The following is an 18976-nucleotide window of genomic DNA, read 5'->3' on the forward strand; positions in this document are numbered from 1 at the left end:
TCATCCAAAGGGAGGTTATTAAGAATTAGTGAAAATTTGGTGGCATCTTTTAAAAAATCTTCTCAAGAACTATTTGGAACCTTTATTACATAGTCATTACATAGTCATACAACCATTCGTCACAATAAATTAAAAAATAAATATTTTGATATCATAGCCAGCTGCTTCTTTAATAAAAGTGGGACGCTGTCTCTTTGAGGGGTGGGCACTTATATATTTAAACTTATCAATACTGAACGACCTTCTGCTCTTCTCTAGCCAGAGTGCTCAGAGAAGCGATGCGGCTTATGTATCGTAATTAATCTATTACAGTATAATGGAAAATTTCGAAAAGTGCTAGAAAATCAATCAAGGTTCTTTGCTGAAACAAAACTGTTCTTCATTGCAGATGGCCGAAGTTAAAAATTCGAAGAACTAGCGCTATGGCCTCAGTGTTGCTGAATGTAACAGATATATGCTTCAGCACGAGATCCACTGCGATGTCTCATTTAAAGTAGGAAAAGAAGAGAAGCTTGTTCGAGCTCATAAGTACGTTCTTGCCAGCAGAAGTCCAGTATTTGACGCATTGTTGTACGGAGACCTAGCGGAATCTAATGAAATAAAAATTCCTGACATTGAGCCATCTGCATTTAATGTTCTTCTGAGGTAGATTTTCATTTTTGATATTTCATTGCCGTATTCTTTTGAAAATCTGTTTAGTATAACATACATCCTCCTTTCCCTCGTTTTTTAAACAATTTAATGATAGGTACAATGCAAATAACCAATTTAGTAGCAATATTGTTTGTCAATTTCTGGATGTATTGCATATTATTTAGCCTTACTATTGACCTATTAAAGTGTTGGGTTTTTTTTAAATTTTATATTACAGAGGAGACTTTACCAAATACATGTACTATTAATTTATTTCACGTAAATTTCTAAAATACTACTTAAACATTATGAAGAGAATATGTAATTATTAAACGTTGTCCATTTTTACCAATTTGAAGTTTAAACATTGTCTGTGATTTGCGAGTACACTTAAAATTGTTTTTTCATGTTGTGTGCATGCTAGTACATACCTGTATATATGCCTCACTTTCGATTTTTTAAAATTTTCTTTTGTTACTGGATTAGTTTTTTTTTAATGGAGTAGTGGTAATGGTATTCAAATAGTGCTGAGAAAATGCAGATGTCATTTGAGGATTTTTTATAGAAAATTTATATGCGTTTTTTTTTTTTTTTTTCAGATTTTTGTATTGTGGCGATATTGATCTAAATCAAGATACAGTGATTGGAGCATTGTATGCTGCTGATAAATACGATGTGGAGGAATTGATGAAAGCCTCTAAATCATACTTAGACCAAAATATTACATATGAAACAGTCTGTACAATTCTTGAAAATGCAAAGTTATTTAACTTTGAAAATCTGACAGAAAAATGTATGAATTTCATTGTAGAAAACTGTAATTCTGTCTTACAGTCACCGTCTGCCTTAGGTTTAATGAAAGAAACCCTATCTGAGATAGTCTCGTCCAAGTATCTTAATATGGAGGAGCTGGAAATGTATCACTTTTTGATAAGTTGGGCTGAAAATCAATGCGAAAAGAAGGGCTTAACGAAGTCTGACGAAAATATCAGAAATGAGATAGGGGACACCCTTTATCAAGTTCGTTTTCAGTCAATGAATTTAGAAACATTTGTAAAAGATGTATGCAGGCGGGAAATACTTACTCCTGATGAGATGATTAATTTGCAGCAAATTATTGTAGGTAATTTGCACAAAGGAAACACAAAATTCAATCTTGGAGAGCGGAAGTATAAAACGTTTACGTTTTTACGCTGCAGTGACCAAAGGGACGGTTGGGATTATAAGGGTACTGAGGACAGTATAGAATTTACCGTGAACAGAGATGTTAAACTTCATGGTTTTATGATGTGGGGAGGAAAGTCGGTTCCATATACGTACACGGTTGAAAGAAAATTATTTGAAAACTCGAACGATGTCGCAGATGTACCTTCCCAGCCTATAGAGATAACCAATTCTTCAGATATTCAGTTCGTTGTTAAATTAAGAAAACCTGTGCTTTTATATCCAAGTAAAAGATATAGAGTATGGGTTAGGTTACAGGGACCAAGAAGCTGGACAGGTCAGACTTACAAACAGTCAGTTAATGAACGAGGTGTTCAATTGTATTTTTATACGCACGGTGGACAAAATAATGGGACTTCAGACACTGGCGGACAATTTCCAGGATTCATCCTGTCATTGTAAGCAGTCATTAACGTTAATAACAGTGGTTTTAAAACAGAACAATTATGTAAATATGAATGTGAGTCCTGGATTTTATTTTTTGCTGCCTCTGCTCGTCTGGTTCCTTCTTATCGTTAAATACCTCCAATACGAGTCCTTAATATGGTCTGACTTTTTTGAGCTAGACCCTCTGATCTCAGCTTTGAACAAATTTCAAATATTCATATATACAATCACACAAATGATTGTTGACAAGAAAGACTGGATTAAGTGAAGGGGGATTCTTCAACACCCTCTGCATAAAGCTCAACTTACACCATGAAATATATTCTGATTCTGTTTTATAGATTTGTCTGCAAGAGATTTAAAAAATACGATTACAATATTGCATAATAATATGCAAACATTTTCGATGCTAATTTGTCGTTTATCTCACCTAAAACTTTATAATTTTAAAGTGATGGGAACAGTCTACATCTATTACTGTGGCAATCTTTCAAAGTCTCAACTGGGAGCTCTGCAAAATTTGCTTTCTTTAGCGACGTAGTAATTCGACAAACAGCATTATACTTTATGAAACAGAAATACGAAAATCAAGTGTCACTGGGAGTAATTTTAGATGAAAAATTTGGCTTTCAGCAAAGATTAAAAACTGCTCTTTAATTTTTTTTTTTTACAAATCTATATCTTTTTTCTGTGATAATTATAGAGCCATGTACAGCTCTGATTTTGCAGAGTCCTGCTATGTCATGCTGTATTTCTTTGTCACCGGTAACATTTATAAATTCATATTAATTTGATTTGATTTACAGTGGTAACATTTATTTCATAAATATTGATATCAATATTTTAAATCTGCGTCAAATAAAATGTTGATTAATTTTGAAATATATGAATATCTTTCATTGTATAGCCTATCATGTTCTACATATATGTATGTATACAAAGTTCACAGTTTAATAGTTGCTAAAATGTGAAATAAACTAGATGCCATATTAATTGTCAAATTCATAATAAACTGGACTTTATATCGTTCAAGGAATACCTACATTTAGAGTGACTATAAGCAATTTAAATGTTTTCATTAATTTGAAAAAGAAACGAATTCAATTTTCTAAATTTGACTACATGTAGGTTAGGGCAAATATCATTAAAACGGTTTGTAAGAAAAGATGGAAAGGAGATTTAGAGATACATGTAATTGTCTCTCAAGAATCAATACATTGCGTGATTGCTATGAGCATTCCACTATTGACAGGAGTAATACTTGCTTTAATAGACTTGAAAACAAGTTTCACGCTACACATATGGTCAGCATCCCCTGCTCGTTGGAACAGCGTCACTTATATCTTTGGATAAAAAATATTCTTGTACTCATAGGTGTATGATTAGATAAAAATGAACATAACATGTAGATTTGAATGTACATCAGCCATTTTTTAAAAATTGTATAGCATCTAAATTATTTAAAGAAGGAGGAGGGAGGGGATTTAAAATGATAGAACTTTTTTTTTTTTAAATTGTGTAAGACTGACTTTAACGTGTACATTTATTATCCTTCTGATAAGAGAGATAACTTTCCAAGGAAATTATTCCAAGGAATCTAATGATCTGTCTCACCAGAGTTTAACAAGAAAACATTGATGTAACCATCAATTGTCGCCCGGGAAATAAATAAACTAAACAATGAAAATGAGTCTTGATCATCAAACCGCTTCGATATGTGTGAAAAAGGCATGCATCTAAATGCTGGAGACGATAGTCGAGAATATTTTGAAAACATATAGTCGGATGAAAATCGAACAAAAACGATACCCTTTTAAACTTTATCAATTCCTCAAGTAAATGTTGGCTGCATAAAATATAAATTGAAACCAGACACATGCATCACCTATTTTCAAAAATGTCTTTCACTTTAAGAATATAAAACACGAACTGTGTAAAGTACGTTTTTACCTTTTTATGCGATAAGTAAAATTCGATGTTCTAAAAAAAGGGACCTGTCGTTTTTTCGATAGTAAATGATACGCAACTTTATATATTAAATATGAAAAACATCTATATTATTACAGATTCACTTTATGAAAGTAAATATATTGTGTATCTCGTAATTTAAAAAGGGAAAGAACATTCTGATTAACAATCTTTTTAATGTTTAGAAAACCTTTAATTCTGAATAACTTCTCCCACCTCAATCCCCATATACCAACACTTAAACTTATATGTATAGAGCAGCCCGGTCCTCCGGGCTGCAATAATAATGACCACATTCTGATGAGCATTAAGTTACAAATATTGATTTCTATTTTCTATTCCTTATATTTTTATTAATTACTTATAATAGTTTACCTAAAACATTCATACTCAGTTCCTTTAAATGTTAAAGTTGAGATATTTCTCTCTCTTAACATATAATTCTTTTAATTGTTACAGAAATTTCACCTGCAGACAAACCAGACTTTACAATCAGTTAATAATATTTTTTTCACTGAAAATATTTTGAAGAACGATAACTCCTGTAGAACGAAAGATGTAGATGGATGCATTTTTATTTTACAAACATAGAAAACAATGTGATATTCTGATTTAAAAAGCAACGCTTCGTTATGTTTTCTAATGTGAATTAGATAGGTATGATAGTAAATATTATTTTCATATATACCTCATATTTTAAATTTTAGGGTGAGAAAAAAAATTATTGATCTTTCTCCATATCAAATTTTCATCGTATCATAATTGGACATAATATTCATTTCTGAAAAAGTAAGCAACGATTCATACTTCAAACTATTTTCCATTTGAATCTAATGCTATTGTTGATGAAAATCAACGTTGGGAATTTAAAAAAAAATTGCTGAAATTTGTAGCAGAGGGATATTTCACCTTAAGATATACAACTGTTAAGTTATAAGTGAAATAATTAATGACGTTTATATTTTTAACGAATTTGTGTTGAACTTCCTTTTTTCCATGTCCAAGGTTAGAGAAATTTATTTTTATTATTCTAGCTGATTGTGAGTGCGTGAAATATTTCATAATAATTATGTAGGTTCTGAAGGCAGAATTTCAGTAATTAGTGGATTGCTTCACTTATCTTAAATGTTTATGGATAAAATTGTGAGTGAATATTCAGAAGGTTTGGTTTTGTACAGAGTGGATACCAGTGAATAGTACATGAAGTAAAATGACAAGTGCTCATTTTTACCGTAAAACGATGATAAACTACAAGAAGGCGATATAATATCCGCCTGTAAATGCGTAATCTGAATTGTTTACATTCGAGGGGAAAACAATACATAATCTAATCAAAAATCTTTTAAAAAGGTTTTTGTGTCTGATTTGGAACTCAGCTAGCTCAGTTCGTATATGACCTTTGCCTAGAATTTCGTAATATCAATACTTACGCTTCTTGCTATTTTCGTTTTATAATTAAAAAATGCAAATACGTTTAATCTGAATATATTTCTTTTTTTTTACCTGTTTTGAATTGAATAGTTATCTAAATATGCATTTACTAGCAGTACAAAGGCATCTGTTGAAAAAATTAGAACAAAGTGTCACGTTCTTTGTTTTGTTTAAAAATGTTAATCAACCAAGCGAATAATTTAAGCAATTAAGACGGATTGCTCCGTAGGTAATGCAGAGAATGTTTTGATGTATTTTACGATCAATTCTGTCAATATTTCTTCCTTACAATGAGAAGAAAACAAGGGAATTCTATAGCGACTTGTTCATGGATTTAAGTTAGGTAGGTGCAGTATTTGTGAACATTTTTAGATTACATCATACATTAGATAAAATTAATATTAGTACATTTCATTATTTTTAAAAAATCTAAAAAAAAAATTTAAAAATAGTTTGAGATATTTGAGAGAATGTATCTGCTTTTCGTTAAAAAATGGGCGTTTTAGCATATTCCCTTGCATATCTCCTTTCATTAAGGAAAATGATTTTTTTGAATTCTTAAAAACTCCTAAAAATAATAATTCAGTGCCCTCTGACCTATATACATGTTTCCAATAAGAGAGGCATGTTACTGGTATTTCGTTATTTGCTTATTCCGTTAATCTAATCTAAAGGATATTTCATGTATATACAATTTAATTTTTGTTTACTATAAAATATGAAAAATTCTTAAATTTTTTTGCATCTATGATAAGGAAAGATACGTGGCGAATTTTACTTTGATTCATATCGGTGCTTATAAATACTTGTGGGTGATTAATTACGTTTTATCAGAGGCGTGAAAAATGTATGTCATGATCAACGAGCAACACGGTATACAAGTAACAAATTTAAACAATTCTTCCAATTCTCTAAATCGCCCACTAGTCCTTTATTACTCAAAAGTGCATTAGCATTCTGATTTATAGCCATAATAAATCCAAGACATAACTTCGAAAGTATTTATTTATGATCACATGCCATTTTTCACAACAGGGATGTAAATAGAGATTTGTTGATTTGTGTTCAAACTTAATTAAGTTGTTTTACTTGCATCCTGATTCGGTTAGTATGTTTTGTAAAGTCAGAATCAAAAGTTGCTCGTATTTTATGAGTATGTGTTCATGGTTAAGACTCGAAGCAATATTTTGGTCAGATCTAGAGGGGTTAGAATCCGATGTTGGAGACTGCGCCGCCAGGTATCGCACATCACTTTTTGCGATGAATGAAATGCACTAAATGAAGTTCACGCTGCTCTAGACATGACCATATCAACATATAGTCAAAGATGAACGATAACTTTTTTTTACTTAACTACTTTTATTCGGAATATTCAATGTTTTTACTTTGATTTTATACTATAAAATATATATGTAATCCTATAATATGAAATATAATACAGACTCCTTAAGAATATTACAACAAGGTTTTAACTGTTTAACTAGGGGTGATAAAATGATGCATGTAACAGGATGGTATAAATAAAAAAAAATATTAAATGAAAAACAAGGGAATAACAAGATGGATGCCCCAGAAGACAAAAGAACAAGACAGTCTCCAAAAATTCAGAGAAAACCGAAAACACGTATTAAAACTTAGTAAAAGAATGCGTTTTCAAACATTCTTTGAGGAACATAAATTGACGGAAGTAGTTGCAAGAAAATGATATTAAATTAAGATTTTTCCAATGTTTGCCCTGAATTTTTCTTCCTTTTTTCATAAAGCTTACAAGAAAGTGAAGGAGATGTCCACAATATGAAAATGTCTCATATATCAGGTAAGTTGTCAAAGTTAGTTGCTATTTAGGCAGTTTTGTCTTTTCATTATTGTGGTTTTCAGTGATGTATTTCTTTTTCATACCGAGGAGCTATACGGATTGTTCAGATAAGATTAAGATTTCCTCTCTCTCTCTCTCTCTCTCTCTCTTAACCTAGTGATTCAAAATCCTCGCCCGTTCATGGCTTAGTGACAAAAAATCCTTAGAAAATATTAAGATGGTTATTTTACTTAGAAGATTTTTGTACCCATCTGATAATGTTTTTGAATTCGAAACACAAGAAAGTTGAAAAAAAAAGATACTAGTCGTAAAAAATACTATTCTTTCAGAGATTATTACAAACACAAAAAATAAATGAAATAAAATCACAGAAACATTTATACCTTTTGACTGTACAACGTTGTTTGTTGTTCATAATATTTCAACTAATGATAAACTACGAAACATTCTTTATAGTTATTAATTGATATGCATTGTATATATTAGACATAAACTGATTTTCACACTTCGCGCAAGATACTTTTTTTTAACTAATTGGATCTTCCGATATTGAGAAAGCGATATCAACTTGCAGTATGATGCTTGGCCTGTCAAATTTGTGCTAAAAGATGTTTGGAATGAATCTAAATGGCAGTTTTAAAAAAAGTCTATTCTGATGTATGGTTTCACTTCACGGTTCATTCTTTTTTAAAGGATGATTACTCTGTATGTTACAAACCCTACAGATCGATTTAAAGAAAAAGAACAATTGAAATAAGTATAGGTTCCCCCTTTTCTTGACAAAAAATAAATTCAAAAAGACAAGTAAATTTCTTTTTAAATGATATAACTTGTATACCAACGGACTCATATATTTTCTAAAAGTGAACATTTATTCTTATATTTCTTTATACTTTATATCTTATATTCTTATATTTCATAATTATAATAATTCTTCGTTTTATACATTGTCTTATCAGTTTACTTAAAAAAGAGGGGGAATACACATTGTTTATTTGTTATACATCATGACCAGATTCACAACAGAGTGTGAAAAGTTTGGAAGTAATATATTGATAGGTTTTAGATGTCCGTGTTTGCTCTGCTCCAAAATTTGTATTGTTTAATAGACTTTTGAGCTTGAATACTATTCGTTTTCTCCATATATTTTATTTGAAGTAATAAAGTATTTGAAGTAATATATAGTACATGTAGAGAAATTTAGGTAAGGTTATCAGAAAGAGGTTCAAAATTCTAAATTTCAAAAAACAAACAACAACAGAAGAAGAGAGTGTGAATTGCAAATGAAAAAGGTATTAAATTGGCCTTTCATTATTTAAAATATACACAAAAGAATTATAATTATTAAAAAACGAATGACGTAGCATTCTTACATTTAATGATTGTTCGTGTAATTTCTTAAGTCTTTTTAGATTACTGAGTAGCTCAGGTGACTTATCGTTATTCGAATTTCGACCGTTGCCATGTGCTCGACGTCGTGCAATTTTTTTTTTTTTTTACATTTTCTTCTTTTTATAAAAAAAAATGACTGACTCAATTCCATCCAATTTTGGTAAAAAGTACTTTTTGGTTAAGAGGAACAAAAATTGTAAATTCCAAATTTTCAAAAATTATCAAATTTGATGCAATCCTTTAAAATATATATATTTTTTTTTCGGATACCAAGAGTAATATTATTGACATGCAATTGATACGCAATGAGCCCTTCAACAAACTTGTGAAATTCGTGGTCCCTGGGCTCCGTGTTTAAGCGCTAGGGAGGTGCCTTGTTGAAAATATAAAGAAGATACATTATATATTGAACATTTTTCTTCTTTACTTATGAACTTCAAGCATCCAAACGGCTTGCAGTGTTACAGGTATCCTGTTACCAAACTTGTGAATCCGAAGTGTCCCAAGGCCTTAGTTTGATACTTAATTGAATTGTTACATGGATTATAAATGCACATCATCTTTAAATGTCTTCTCTCCTCATAATCACGGGTATTTAGCAGGCAAACTCTTTCTGTCCATGATTATTATGAACAATAGCCCTCTATCAAAAGTGTGAAATTCATGGCCCTCGTACCTATGTTTCAGGACCTAGGGTAGGCCGGGCTTAGTCATATATTGAAAATACACTACACAATCGAAAAAATACGCTATAACTTCTTTCTTAAAATTGTGAAATTCGTGGCACCTGTGTTCAGGCTTAAGGAGGGGGGGGGGCACCAATGTTTGGTAATTTATTGAAACAATATTGCATCTGAAAATCCTCTGTTCTAAAATCTTATTTATTGATAGAATTTTAACAGACAGACTGCATATTTTTATACCTATGAGCCCTTTCCTTAAGGTGTGCAATCCATTGCACCTGAGTTAAGGATTAAGGGGGTAAGGCATCAGTGATTGGTAACTTATTGAAACTATATTGCACCTGAAAATCCTATGATCTAAAAGTCATAAAGTAGGCAAGCGGATTTCAAACTTACAATGAGTACCTTACCCTTTATTGACATTGTAAAATTCAGATTTATATGCATTCAGACCCTTCTAAAAGAATTATAAAATTCATGACCCAAGGGTCCAAAGATTAGGCCCCTGGAGGGCTATGTTGGTCATAACAATATAATTATAATTAAAATTTATAATACGGTGTATCTTTTGAAATTCTAGGAGTCAAACTGCATGACTATGCTTATAAATAATAACCAAGATCTGACAGAACTCTAAAATGTTTGTCATATGAGGCCAGAGTTCCAATCCGAGAGAGGGTATTGATCATTGCCGGAGAAAATCATTACGTTCAGTTGGCCGTCAAAGTCCATGTATCTGTTTTTCCTTTCAGGTCGGAGAATCCTTGTGTCTGTATTTATTGTATTTGTCACAACACAAACTACAGAGGGGCAAACAGAAGGTACTTATCAAGTAAAACACAATAAGAATAGAAAAAGGAGTACAAAAGTTATTGGGACATATCCATTCCCATTGACATATTATCCACAAAATATGTTCAAAATAATGCGAATCTTCATAATTATTTGATAAGTCATATGTTGAAGATACAGAAAATATTCAATATTTGCATCTATCTAATATGGCACTTTAGAGTTTAAAAATATTTTGCGCTGTTTAAAGCATGCTGTAGGTTATTATGTACTGAAAGAAAAATACTCAAACTTCGCGAAAACCTACTTATTTCGTCTTCCTCAAATATCAAATATTGACAGGAAAAAAACTTTTTAAATGTTTTAAATGAAGCAATATTTACAGACCTAAAATTTAAGATTTTTATTAAATTAAACTTCTGATCGGACGCCTTAACCCTTTAATTGAAATTTAGAGGACGAAAATCATTTATAGTTGCTACTTCAACTATCGAAATTAAAACTGATTACGTTTGGGTATCTGCTGATAATATACTGATGTATTGATTTCATCCATTGTGTCTGAATGCTGTTCGCTATATTTCTAAATCATTATCATTTTGTGAGTAGTATTTTCATAGTCACGTGTATGGTATTTTAGAATGCAGTCCGGGGAGTTACATGTCTGACGGAACATGCCTTGACTGTGGTAGTAACTGCCACAGGAGAGTTTGTGAAGCTCCAAATGGATCCTGTACTTATGGTTGCAAATCTGGCTTCTATGGTGAAAGATGCGAAAACAATTGTACAAACTGCGACAAACCAAACCTCTGTGATAGAATATCCGGGGTATGCTTGTATGGTTGCATTCCAGGGTACTATGGCGGGATTTGTAATTTACATTGTAATAATTGTATGAATAATACATGTGAACAGGAATCCGGAAACTGCTTTGATGGTTGTATTCCAGGATTCTTTGAGGTTAAATGTGACAAAAACTGCAGCGAAAATTGTAGGTACCAAACCTGTGAACAAACTTCCGGTGCATGTAATGATGGCGGATGTATTGATGGCTTTTATGGTGCAAACTGCTCCGAGCAGTGTAATCCAAAATGTAAAGATCTTAAATGTTTTCAAGATGGAGGCGATTGTGTAGAAGGGTGTGAGATGAGGTGGACAGGTCGAGATTGCAATGGTATCTTATATTCTTATTATGTTTATATCCTTTTAAAAAAGCCTCTCAGAACACAAACTTTATCACAAAGACGCAAATTTTAATAATCACTAAATGTTACAAGCAGATCTCTAAATTTGTTTTGTTATGGTTAAGCTATTATACCATTGACTCGTCTGGCATGAAGAATAATCTCATTCAGTTCATGTTTTACTGTAAACTTTAGACTGTGCCGATGGATGGTATGGAACAAACTGTGAGATGAACTGCAATACAAACTGTAATGCCGGATGTAGGCGGGACACAGGCGAGTGCACCAATGGCTGTAGTGTACCGGGAGTGCAACCGCCTTGGTGTGTCGAAGGTCTGTATATATGTATTGTAAAAACATATGTTGTGCACTATGTATCACATTTTAAAAATAAAGAAAAACTGTCGTTGTAACTTTGTGAAGTATTTTTTTTCTTGAATATCTGTGTTTTTGAATATGTATGTAAGAAAAACTATTGGGCCAAAAACATCACATTATAAAAATGTCTTTATTTCATTTTAAATTCACATTAATAGTTTTTCTCTATAAAGAAATAGTTTGTTAATTGCTAATTACATATGTATGTATAATGTATATTAAGATAAAAGCAAATACATATTCAACACATTTGAGTTAAAAAAAAAGATGTCTTTGAAAGACTTTGAAAACTAAAGCTAAGATCTAGAGTACACTTTTAAAAAAAACGTTAATAGATATACGAATTGATTTTGCTTGTCATCTGTTTATTTCTCTAGCGTGTCCACTTGGTTTATTTGGCATTAACTGTAGAAGCAATTGTAGCATTCACTGTTTGGAAGAATTCCGATGTGTTCCGGTGAATGGGACTTGCTGGGGTGGTTGCAGAGAAGGATACAAAGGTCATGATTGTCAAACAGGTGAGCATGCTATTCTGGAGTGTCACGTGATCGAGTCTCAGGTAGTTAGAAAAAAATGTTTGCAGAAAACATGAACTAAAACTCTTATTATACGATATGACCAAAGAACTTGACATTCCATTAATACAGAGGATTTTGTTTTACTCACCCAGAATAACATAGTATAGTCTTTTTCGATTATCTTTGTTCTGGTGAATATTGAAGGCAACATTCATATTAAGCGTTAATTATAATAAATAAAGCAAAAAAGAAATTTCGAATCAGTCAAATTCTGCATTCAATTTTATTATGCTGGACTTTCTTCCTGAGGAATCGTGCATTTCATTCAATGACTAGACACAGAATCGCTAGACACAGACCTTACAAAGTGTCATAAATATAAAATTTAGGTTTCAGCACAGAAAAAAAATTACACTGATTAACTTATTTTCAGTTTCAGTAGATGGTACAAATGAAGATTATGGAAACAAAGAAGTAATTGCTGGGGCTGTTATAGGCTCCATACTGGGTTTCCTGTTAATTATATTGCTGATCTGTCTCCTAGTGAGAAGGTAATTATCTTCCTGTTTTGAGCGGTTTCCTTTGTAATTATCTATCTGTTTTGAGCGGTTTCCTTTGTAATTATCTTCCTGTTTTGAGCGGTTTCCTTTGTAATTATCTTCCTGTTTTGAGCGGTTTCCTTTGTAATTATCTTCCTGTTTTGAGCGGTTTCCTTTGTAATTATCTTCCTGTTTTGAGCGGTTTTCTTTGTAATTATCTTCCTGTTTTGAGCAGTTTTCTTTGTAATTATCTTCCTATTTTGAGCGGTTTTCTTTAGCGGTAGGTAAAAGGGCTGTATATCGTTAAGGAAAAAAAGGATTATGATGCATCAAACGATATTTCAGAAAATATCGAAATGTATAATCAAATATCAAGTTATGACGTTTACTAGTTTTCTAGATAATTCTTTTCTAATCTTATGGACGTTTAGCATTCCTTGTTTAAAATATCTTCCTTTTAAAACCAAGTAAAAAACAAAATATGAACTTCTTAATTTCTTATAAGGATATTGGCTATTTTGTGAGACCAATATGTGCGTATTATATACTTGAGGACTTTATATAATTTATCCATATTTCAGTACGGCCCCCTATGATTACAATACATTGATGTATCAATGTAATGTAACATTCCTAGAAGGTAATTCAATTCGAATCATAACCTGAATGTTTTGCAGAAAAAGAAAGCAGCGTGATGAGAAAATCAAGGACAGGAAATTCGATGGAGAAAATCAGAAAGGTATAGGAAAAACACTTAGCAGGGTAATCGGTACAAAAGACAAGTTGGTAGATTAAGAGGGCTGGGTGGTTGTGGCCATTTTCAGACTATATTGATCTCCTTTAGGAGAAGAGTTCCATATAAAGATATACAAAAATGATCAAATTTTAAAACTAAAATGTATGAAATCTTTGTTTGCCAAACGATAGTTGACAGCTTAAGATATCATATCTAAAAAGTCAAGTTATATGTGATGGTTAATTTGTTGACCCCCCCCCCCCCCCCAGCCTCCTTAAACGATTAGGATTGAAATCACATTACTGTATGATAAGGCAGAGATTTTAATATACTGTCATCTAAAACATGACGATATAATGCAATAAAATAAAATTATCTTCACAGCGACAAATTTATCAAAGTTACACTAAAGCCCTTAAAAGCATAAAAGTTTCAAAACAAACTTATATATTACAGATTGAAAGGTAAAATAGCTAAAAATGAAGTATATATGTAACCCTCAAGTTTTAAAGCCATTAACATATAAAATGTAAAAGTTTCGAAGCATGATAACATTAAATTCAGTCAAAGGAAAATATGAAAGGCATTTACATGTAACCCAATATATATGGTGTTAATGTCTTTAATGTAATTTCTTTACAGAAAATGGCATCGATGCGAAACCAGTGCATCTGAATGATGTAGACAAGGGCAGAGTGGATGAAAACACCAATGAAGAAGACACAAAAGAAATGGCGCAAAATAGTGACAACAATAAGAAAGAACAAACTGATAATCAATAGGGACTCGTGTTCAATTGTAAAGTATCATAATGGGAAAATCAACTTGAAGATAGACTTGGGATGGGTGTTCTTTGTCCCACTCTGTTTTCTCACCCCTCCTTATTACTCATTCTCTTATCAATTTTCCTCCCCTCCCAACTCTTTATCAACCATCCTGTCCCCTCTTATCACCTAACTTCTTACCCTTTCCCTCTCAATCGAAGAAAAGAAAGAAGGTAAGAAGAAGCAAGACCTACTAATTACAGGAAATACAGGTTCGGCAAACCATTTCTTTCTTTTTCAAGACTATGTTTAAAGTATCTAATTCTTCTCAGCCCTTGAAGCTATGTTACAAATAATACTGTAGGTTAAGGATGACAATGTACAGAGAAAATTCTGAAAAACAAAAGTCACACCCTAATACATGTACATAATTTGCTCAAATAAACATGTATTTACTTTTTTTCTTTCTTCAAAATCAGACCCTTGCTCAAGTAATCTTTGGTTTACAAAATTTTATTTTCACATTAGACAGGAAACATTTTTATAATCAAACACAAAGGTAAACTAGCTAATTTTATTTTCATAGAAATAAGTTGTCATAAAAATTAGTTTAACTATTTTCAAAACTTATGTTTTAATTTTTTTTTTCGTAATTTTTAAAATTAAAGAGTAAACAAATATATAATAGAAACTGATCTGACAGGCTAGGGATATCAGGTTTGCGTTTGGATTCCAGGCATTTTTGCTGTGTATGTAAAAGGAAAGTTAAAAGTCATAATTATGTAAATCAGCAGGTTCATTTTTTTGTATGAATAACAATATTTATCATGCTTTCATGAATCATTTAAAATAGAATGCAATGAATTGTCTGGCATTCATACAAGAAAATACATGTACCCATTTTAAATACCTTATCCATTACACAGGGAAAACCGTTTCACGAATCATTTTTTGAATGAATTTTTATTTGCATTTTTTAAAAATATTAATAGTATTTAGCTTATTATGTTTTTAGAATTTGTGCGAAATAAAATCATGAAATATTATTCTTTAAAAGTTTTGTAATTTGATGCTTTAAAAAGGATTAACATACGCCGTTTGTTTTTTGTTAAAATCTCCAATGTTTACAGTATATTGGGTTATATTATCTGTATCCGATAGATGTCGGAGAGTAGATTACTATTGACTCAAGAGGATAGCCCAATGACAAACATATCGAAAGGAAACGTTTAATACTTTTTGTTAAACTCCTTGACTTGTGAAAATCAGCGTCCCTTTTCACAAACAAATCTTACGATTAAGATTAAAAATTGATAACTTCGTAATTTTTTGTTCAATGAAAATACTATTTATTTTAAAATATTATTTACAATGTTATATAATTAAATAGAAATTAAGATTTTGGGTGACTTACTATAGCTGGGATTCTTCTTAGAGAAAGGGAAATATTTATCTTAGTTCTAAGAATTTTTTGTGAAAAGGACAACGGAATACCTATTCTTACAAAAAATTGCTATAGCTTACTATATTGTACTTCAGCTTATTATAGTGTGTACAAAGTATGAACATGTATATGTCTCAAAAATATTTTGAAAAACTCTTTGTTTTACGTCTGCTTTTCGTCTGTCTAGTCTAACAGTGTCACTCATGCCCAATTCCTTCGGTCGGAGAGTTAAAAGTCCTTAGTACGTAAATCAGCAGGTTTATTTTTTTTGTATGAATAACAATATTTATCATGCTTTCATGAATCATTTAAAATGGAATGCAATAAATTACCTGGCATTCATACAAGAAAATACATGTAATTTTATTTAAATTACCTTCTTCACATACCTAGAAAAGCCGATTCATTCTTTTCATATACTAAGGAGTAGAAAATATTTCCATATGTACCAAAATATTTCTGTTTTATGCGTTTTTGTAGGAATGAATTCAAGATCAGAACATTTGATCACAGTTCAATGAGCCGCCTATGTCAAGGCAGCAGCCAATTTCAAATTGTCAGCCGGTCGACATTCAACATTAGATTCATAATTAAACCATAGACACGAAAATTTGAAGAAATGTAATTAACATACAATTTTTAAGAATGTTAATTTCTATTATCGACATTTTGAGAAGTAAATACTTTTTTGTCGGATTTTAAATATATACTGTTTTTCATTGCAAATATGAGGTACTGCGCCGTCTATCCTATCAAAAAAGTACTATAGTTAACTATAGTAAATCAAAGTGTCAAAGTGATCACTATAGTAAATCAAAGTGTCAAAGTGATCACTATAGTGTCATAGTTATCACTATAGTAAATCAAAGTTTTCAAAGTTATCACTATAGTGTCAAAGTTATCACTATAGTAAATCAAAGTTTTCATAGTTATCACTATAGTAAATCAAAGTGTCAACGTTATCACTATAGTAAATCAAAGTGTCAAAGTTATCACTATAGTAAATCAAAGTTTTCATAGTGTCAAAGTTATCACAATAGTTAACTATAGTTAACTACAGTATTTTTTGTTAGGGTTCCTACACCGGACATTCATTATTTTATTCCAATGGGGCTAATATGTGTAATTACTCAATGTTTCTCCATAAATTTATTGGGTTTTTTTTTATTATTATTTATTTTTATTTTTTTTTTTTTCGTTTAATCTATGTACAAAATTTCAATAATATATGATACCGGTTTCCTACACAATAACGCTTGTTTATGGAATTTTGGGACAGTCTTCGTACATGTATATGTAAATGGTTTTCGAAAATTTAATTTTATTTAATTTCAATGTTTAAAAATTAATCTTCTTACATTTTATTCTCATTGGCTTTTCTTTAGTTGGTTGCCACCAATCTACATCTTTAAACATTTATGAACTATGCATAACGTAATGACGTACATACATTAATATTTTGTAAAAAAAAAAATTTCACCCTATCAACAGAGATCAGTACAATATGAACAAAATAAATAAGGTTTTATCATTTTTTCACATTTTACAGATTTTCTAATGCGTACGAAATGACGCTTTTAAACTTATTTTATTTGCTCACGCTAAACACAAAATTGTTGTACAAAATTACTGACAATCTTGTTTTCAAAAACAATTGTTATTATTGATTGATTGATTGTATGATTTGATTTATAAAAAAAAAATGAAATAAGTGAAATTATACGTAAAAAAATATAGAGAGATTAATACACTTCACATATTTGTAAATAACTGCTGACCATGGTCATTTTTTCCTAGTTTTTCTACTTGAAAGTGCATCGACACTTCAGTTAAATACATGTGTTAAGCAAACGAGGCAATAGACGAAGTTCAAATTATTGAGAGTCGTCGGAGTAACACTCACTATATCCATTGTAACTTCCGTAATTTTTTTCAAACCTTCAAACGTTATCGGACAATTTTGATCCCTTCCTGTATTACAAAAGCATGGTAACATGAAGACATGGTGAACATATGAATACCGACATTGCCCCTACCGTTTGTAATGTTATAGAGAAAACAGTACCTTACGCCAGTTGACCCCAGATTGACACCGCAAAGGGAAATAACATTTGTATATGTGAAAGTCCTCTATGCAATGAAACGAAATGAATCTTGAGGAAGGCTAGTTTGTGTTAAACGTTGTGACGTTATAGGTATTTCTATTTAACTTCTTGTTGACAGCTGAAAATCTGCCCTCCAGTCGCACCAACGGCAGCAAACGAAAAACAATGAAAAAGGCTACAATTTTAAATGTTAATCTGTTCATGCTCCCAATCAAATATTTGGAGAGTAAATATCTTCCATAGACAAGCAATCGAAAAATATTTTGGTCACAAAAGCTCAGTAGATTAATCATTGGACAGAAACTTCAGCTTTCATTGGAAAGCAAATCGGAAACGTGGGATTACGTAACTCCAAACGAAACAACTTATCATTCCCCAAGCCTCAACGCGTTTCATGTAATTTTCATTACATTACTTCTGAAAATGCCATTAACGTTTATAAAGCTAGTATTAATTGAAATAGTTCTAAAGTTTAATCAATAGAAAACAAATACTGCTGAATGTAAAAGTAGTTTCAAAAAAATAAGATATCTTTTGTTGAACACAATGTTTTAAAACATCAATAGAATTGTATCTCCCATGGTCGGAAGTTCATCTTTTAGAAACGATTATTCTTTTTCGCATTTCTGTAAATTCAGTTAAATTTTTTTCTATACAGAGGTTCAAATCAAAATGATTCTTGTTAATGTTACATGTATTATAAGTCCATCATTTCTTTTGTTACAGTCGGCGTTGATATGCGAAAGGTATGTTACTTTGTACGGGGAAAACGCTGTGGAATGTATAATTTCACAACCAATAGAAGATTAAAATAAATATGATAAATTTTAGTGAGTTTCATTGGTGCATACGGAATTTAATAACGACAAATAAGATACCCTTTTATGTCATATTGTTGTTTGTCAGCAACGTCTGCAAAAATTCAAACTATGGCTAAGAATTGTCCTATATTTTTGGACAACGTGCTTGCTCAACAACTTGT

The 18976-nt window shown here is 31.1% G+C and overlaps 2 protein-coding genes across 3 annotated transcripts; both read left to right on the plus strand.

Moving 5' to 3' along the window:
• The first annotated feature begins 392 nt into the window (after window positions 1–392).
• Window positions 393–3092, plus strand: LOC133180490 (BTB/POZ domain-containing protein 6-like). The gene is made up of 2 exons (XM_061315004.1): window positions 393–645; window positions 1233–3092. Exons 1-2 carry the CDS (start codon window positions 455–457, stop codon window positions 2257–2259), a joined length of 1218 nt encoding a protein of 405 aa, XP_061170988.1. The 5' UTR covers window positions 393–454; the 3' UTR covers window positions 2260–3092.
• A 2811-nt stretch (window positions 3093–5903) lies between these two features.
• On the plus strand, window positions 5904–15034 carry LOC133180250 (scavenger receptor class F member 2-like). 2 transcript variants are annotated; one of them, XM_061314791.1, is made up of 9 exons: window positions 5904–5986; window positions 7407–7459; window positions 10287–10355; window positions 10967–11500; window positions 11706–11843; window positions 12266–12406; window positions 12840–12957; window positions 13623–13684; window positions 14324–15034. In XM_061314791.1, the coding sequence occupies exons 2-9, from the start codon at window positions 7438–7440 to the stop codon at window positions 14461–14463; spliced, it is 1224 nt and encodes a 407-aa protein (XP_061170775.1). In that variant the 5' UTR covers window positions 5904–5986; window positions 7407–7437; the 3' UTR covers window positions 14464–15034. The 2 variants fall into 2 exon arrangements, with proteins under 2 accessions (XP_061170775.1, XP_061170777.1); XM_061314793.1 differs by having other exon boundaries at window positions 12849–12957.
• Window positions 15035–18976: the final 3942 nt, after the last annotated feature.

This window comes from Saccostrea echinata, unplaced genomic scaffold (assembly GCF_033153115.1).
Source record: "Saccostrea echinata isolate AGI-Se365-2 ecotype Australia unplaced genomic scaffold, CSIRO_AGI_Sech_v1 ptg000006l, whole genome shotgun sequence".
Classification (NCBI taxonomy): domain Eukaryota; kingdom Metazoa; phylum Mollusca; class Bivalvia; order Ostreida; family Ostreidae; genus Saccostrea; species Saccostrea echinata.

Coding starts and splice junctions, on each gene's coding strand:
- LOC133180490 (XM_061315004.1), top strand. CDS start 455: ATGCTTCAGCACGAGATCCACTGCGATGTCTCATTTAAAGTAGGAAAA. Junction 646..1,232: donor GCATTTAATGTTCTTCTGAG/GTAGATTTTCAT, acceptor TTTTTTTTTCAG/ATTTTTGTATTGTGGCGATA.
- LOC133180250 (XM_061314791.1), top strand. CDS start 7,438: ATGAAAATGTCTCATATATCAG. Junction 11,844..12,265: donor ACCGCCTTGGTGTGTCGAAG/GTCTGTATATAT, acceptor TTATTTCTCTAG/CGTGTCCACTTGGTTTATTT. Junction 12,407..12,839: donor AGGTCATGATTGTCAAACAG/GTGAGCATGCTA, acceptor ACTTATTTTCAG/TTTCAGTAGATGGTACAAAT.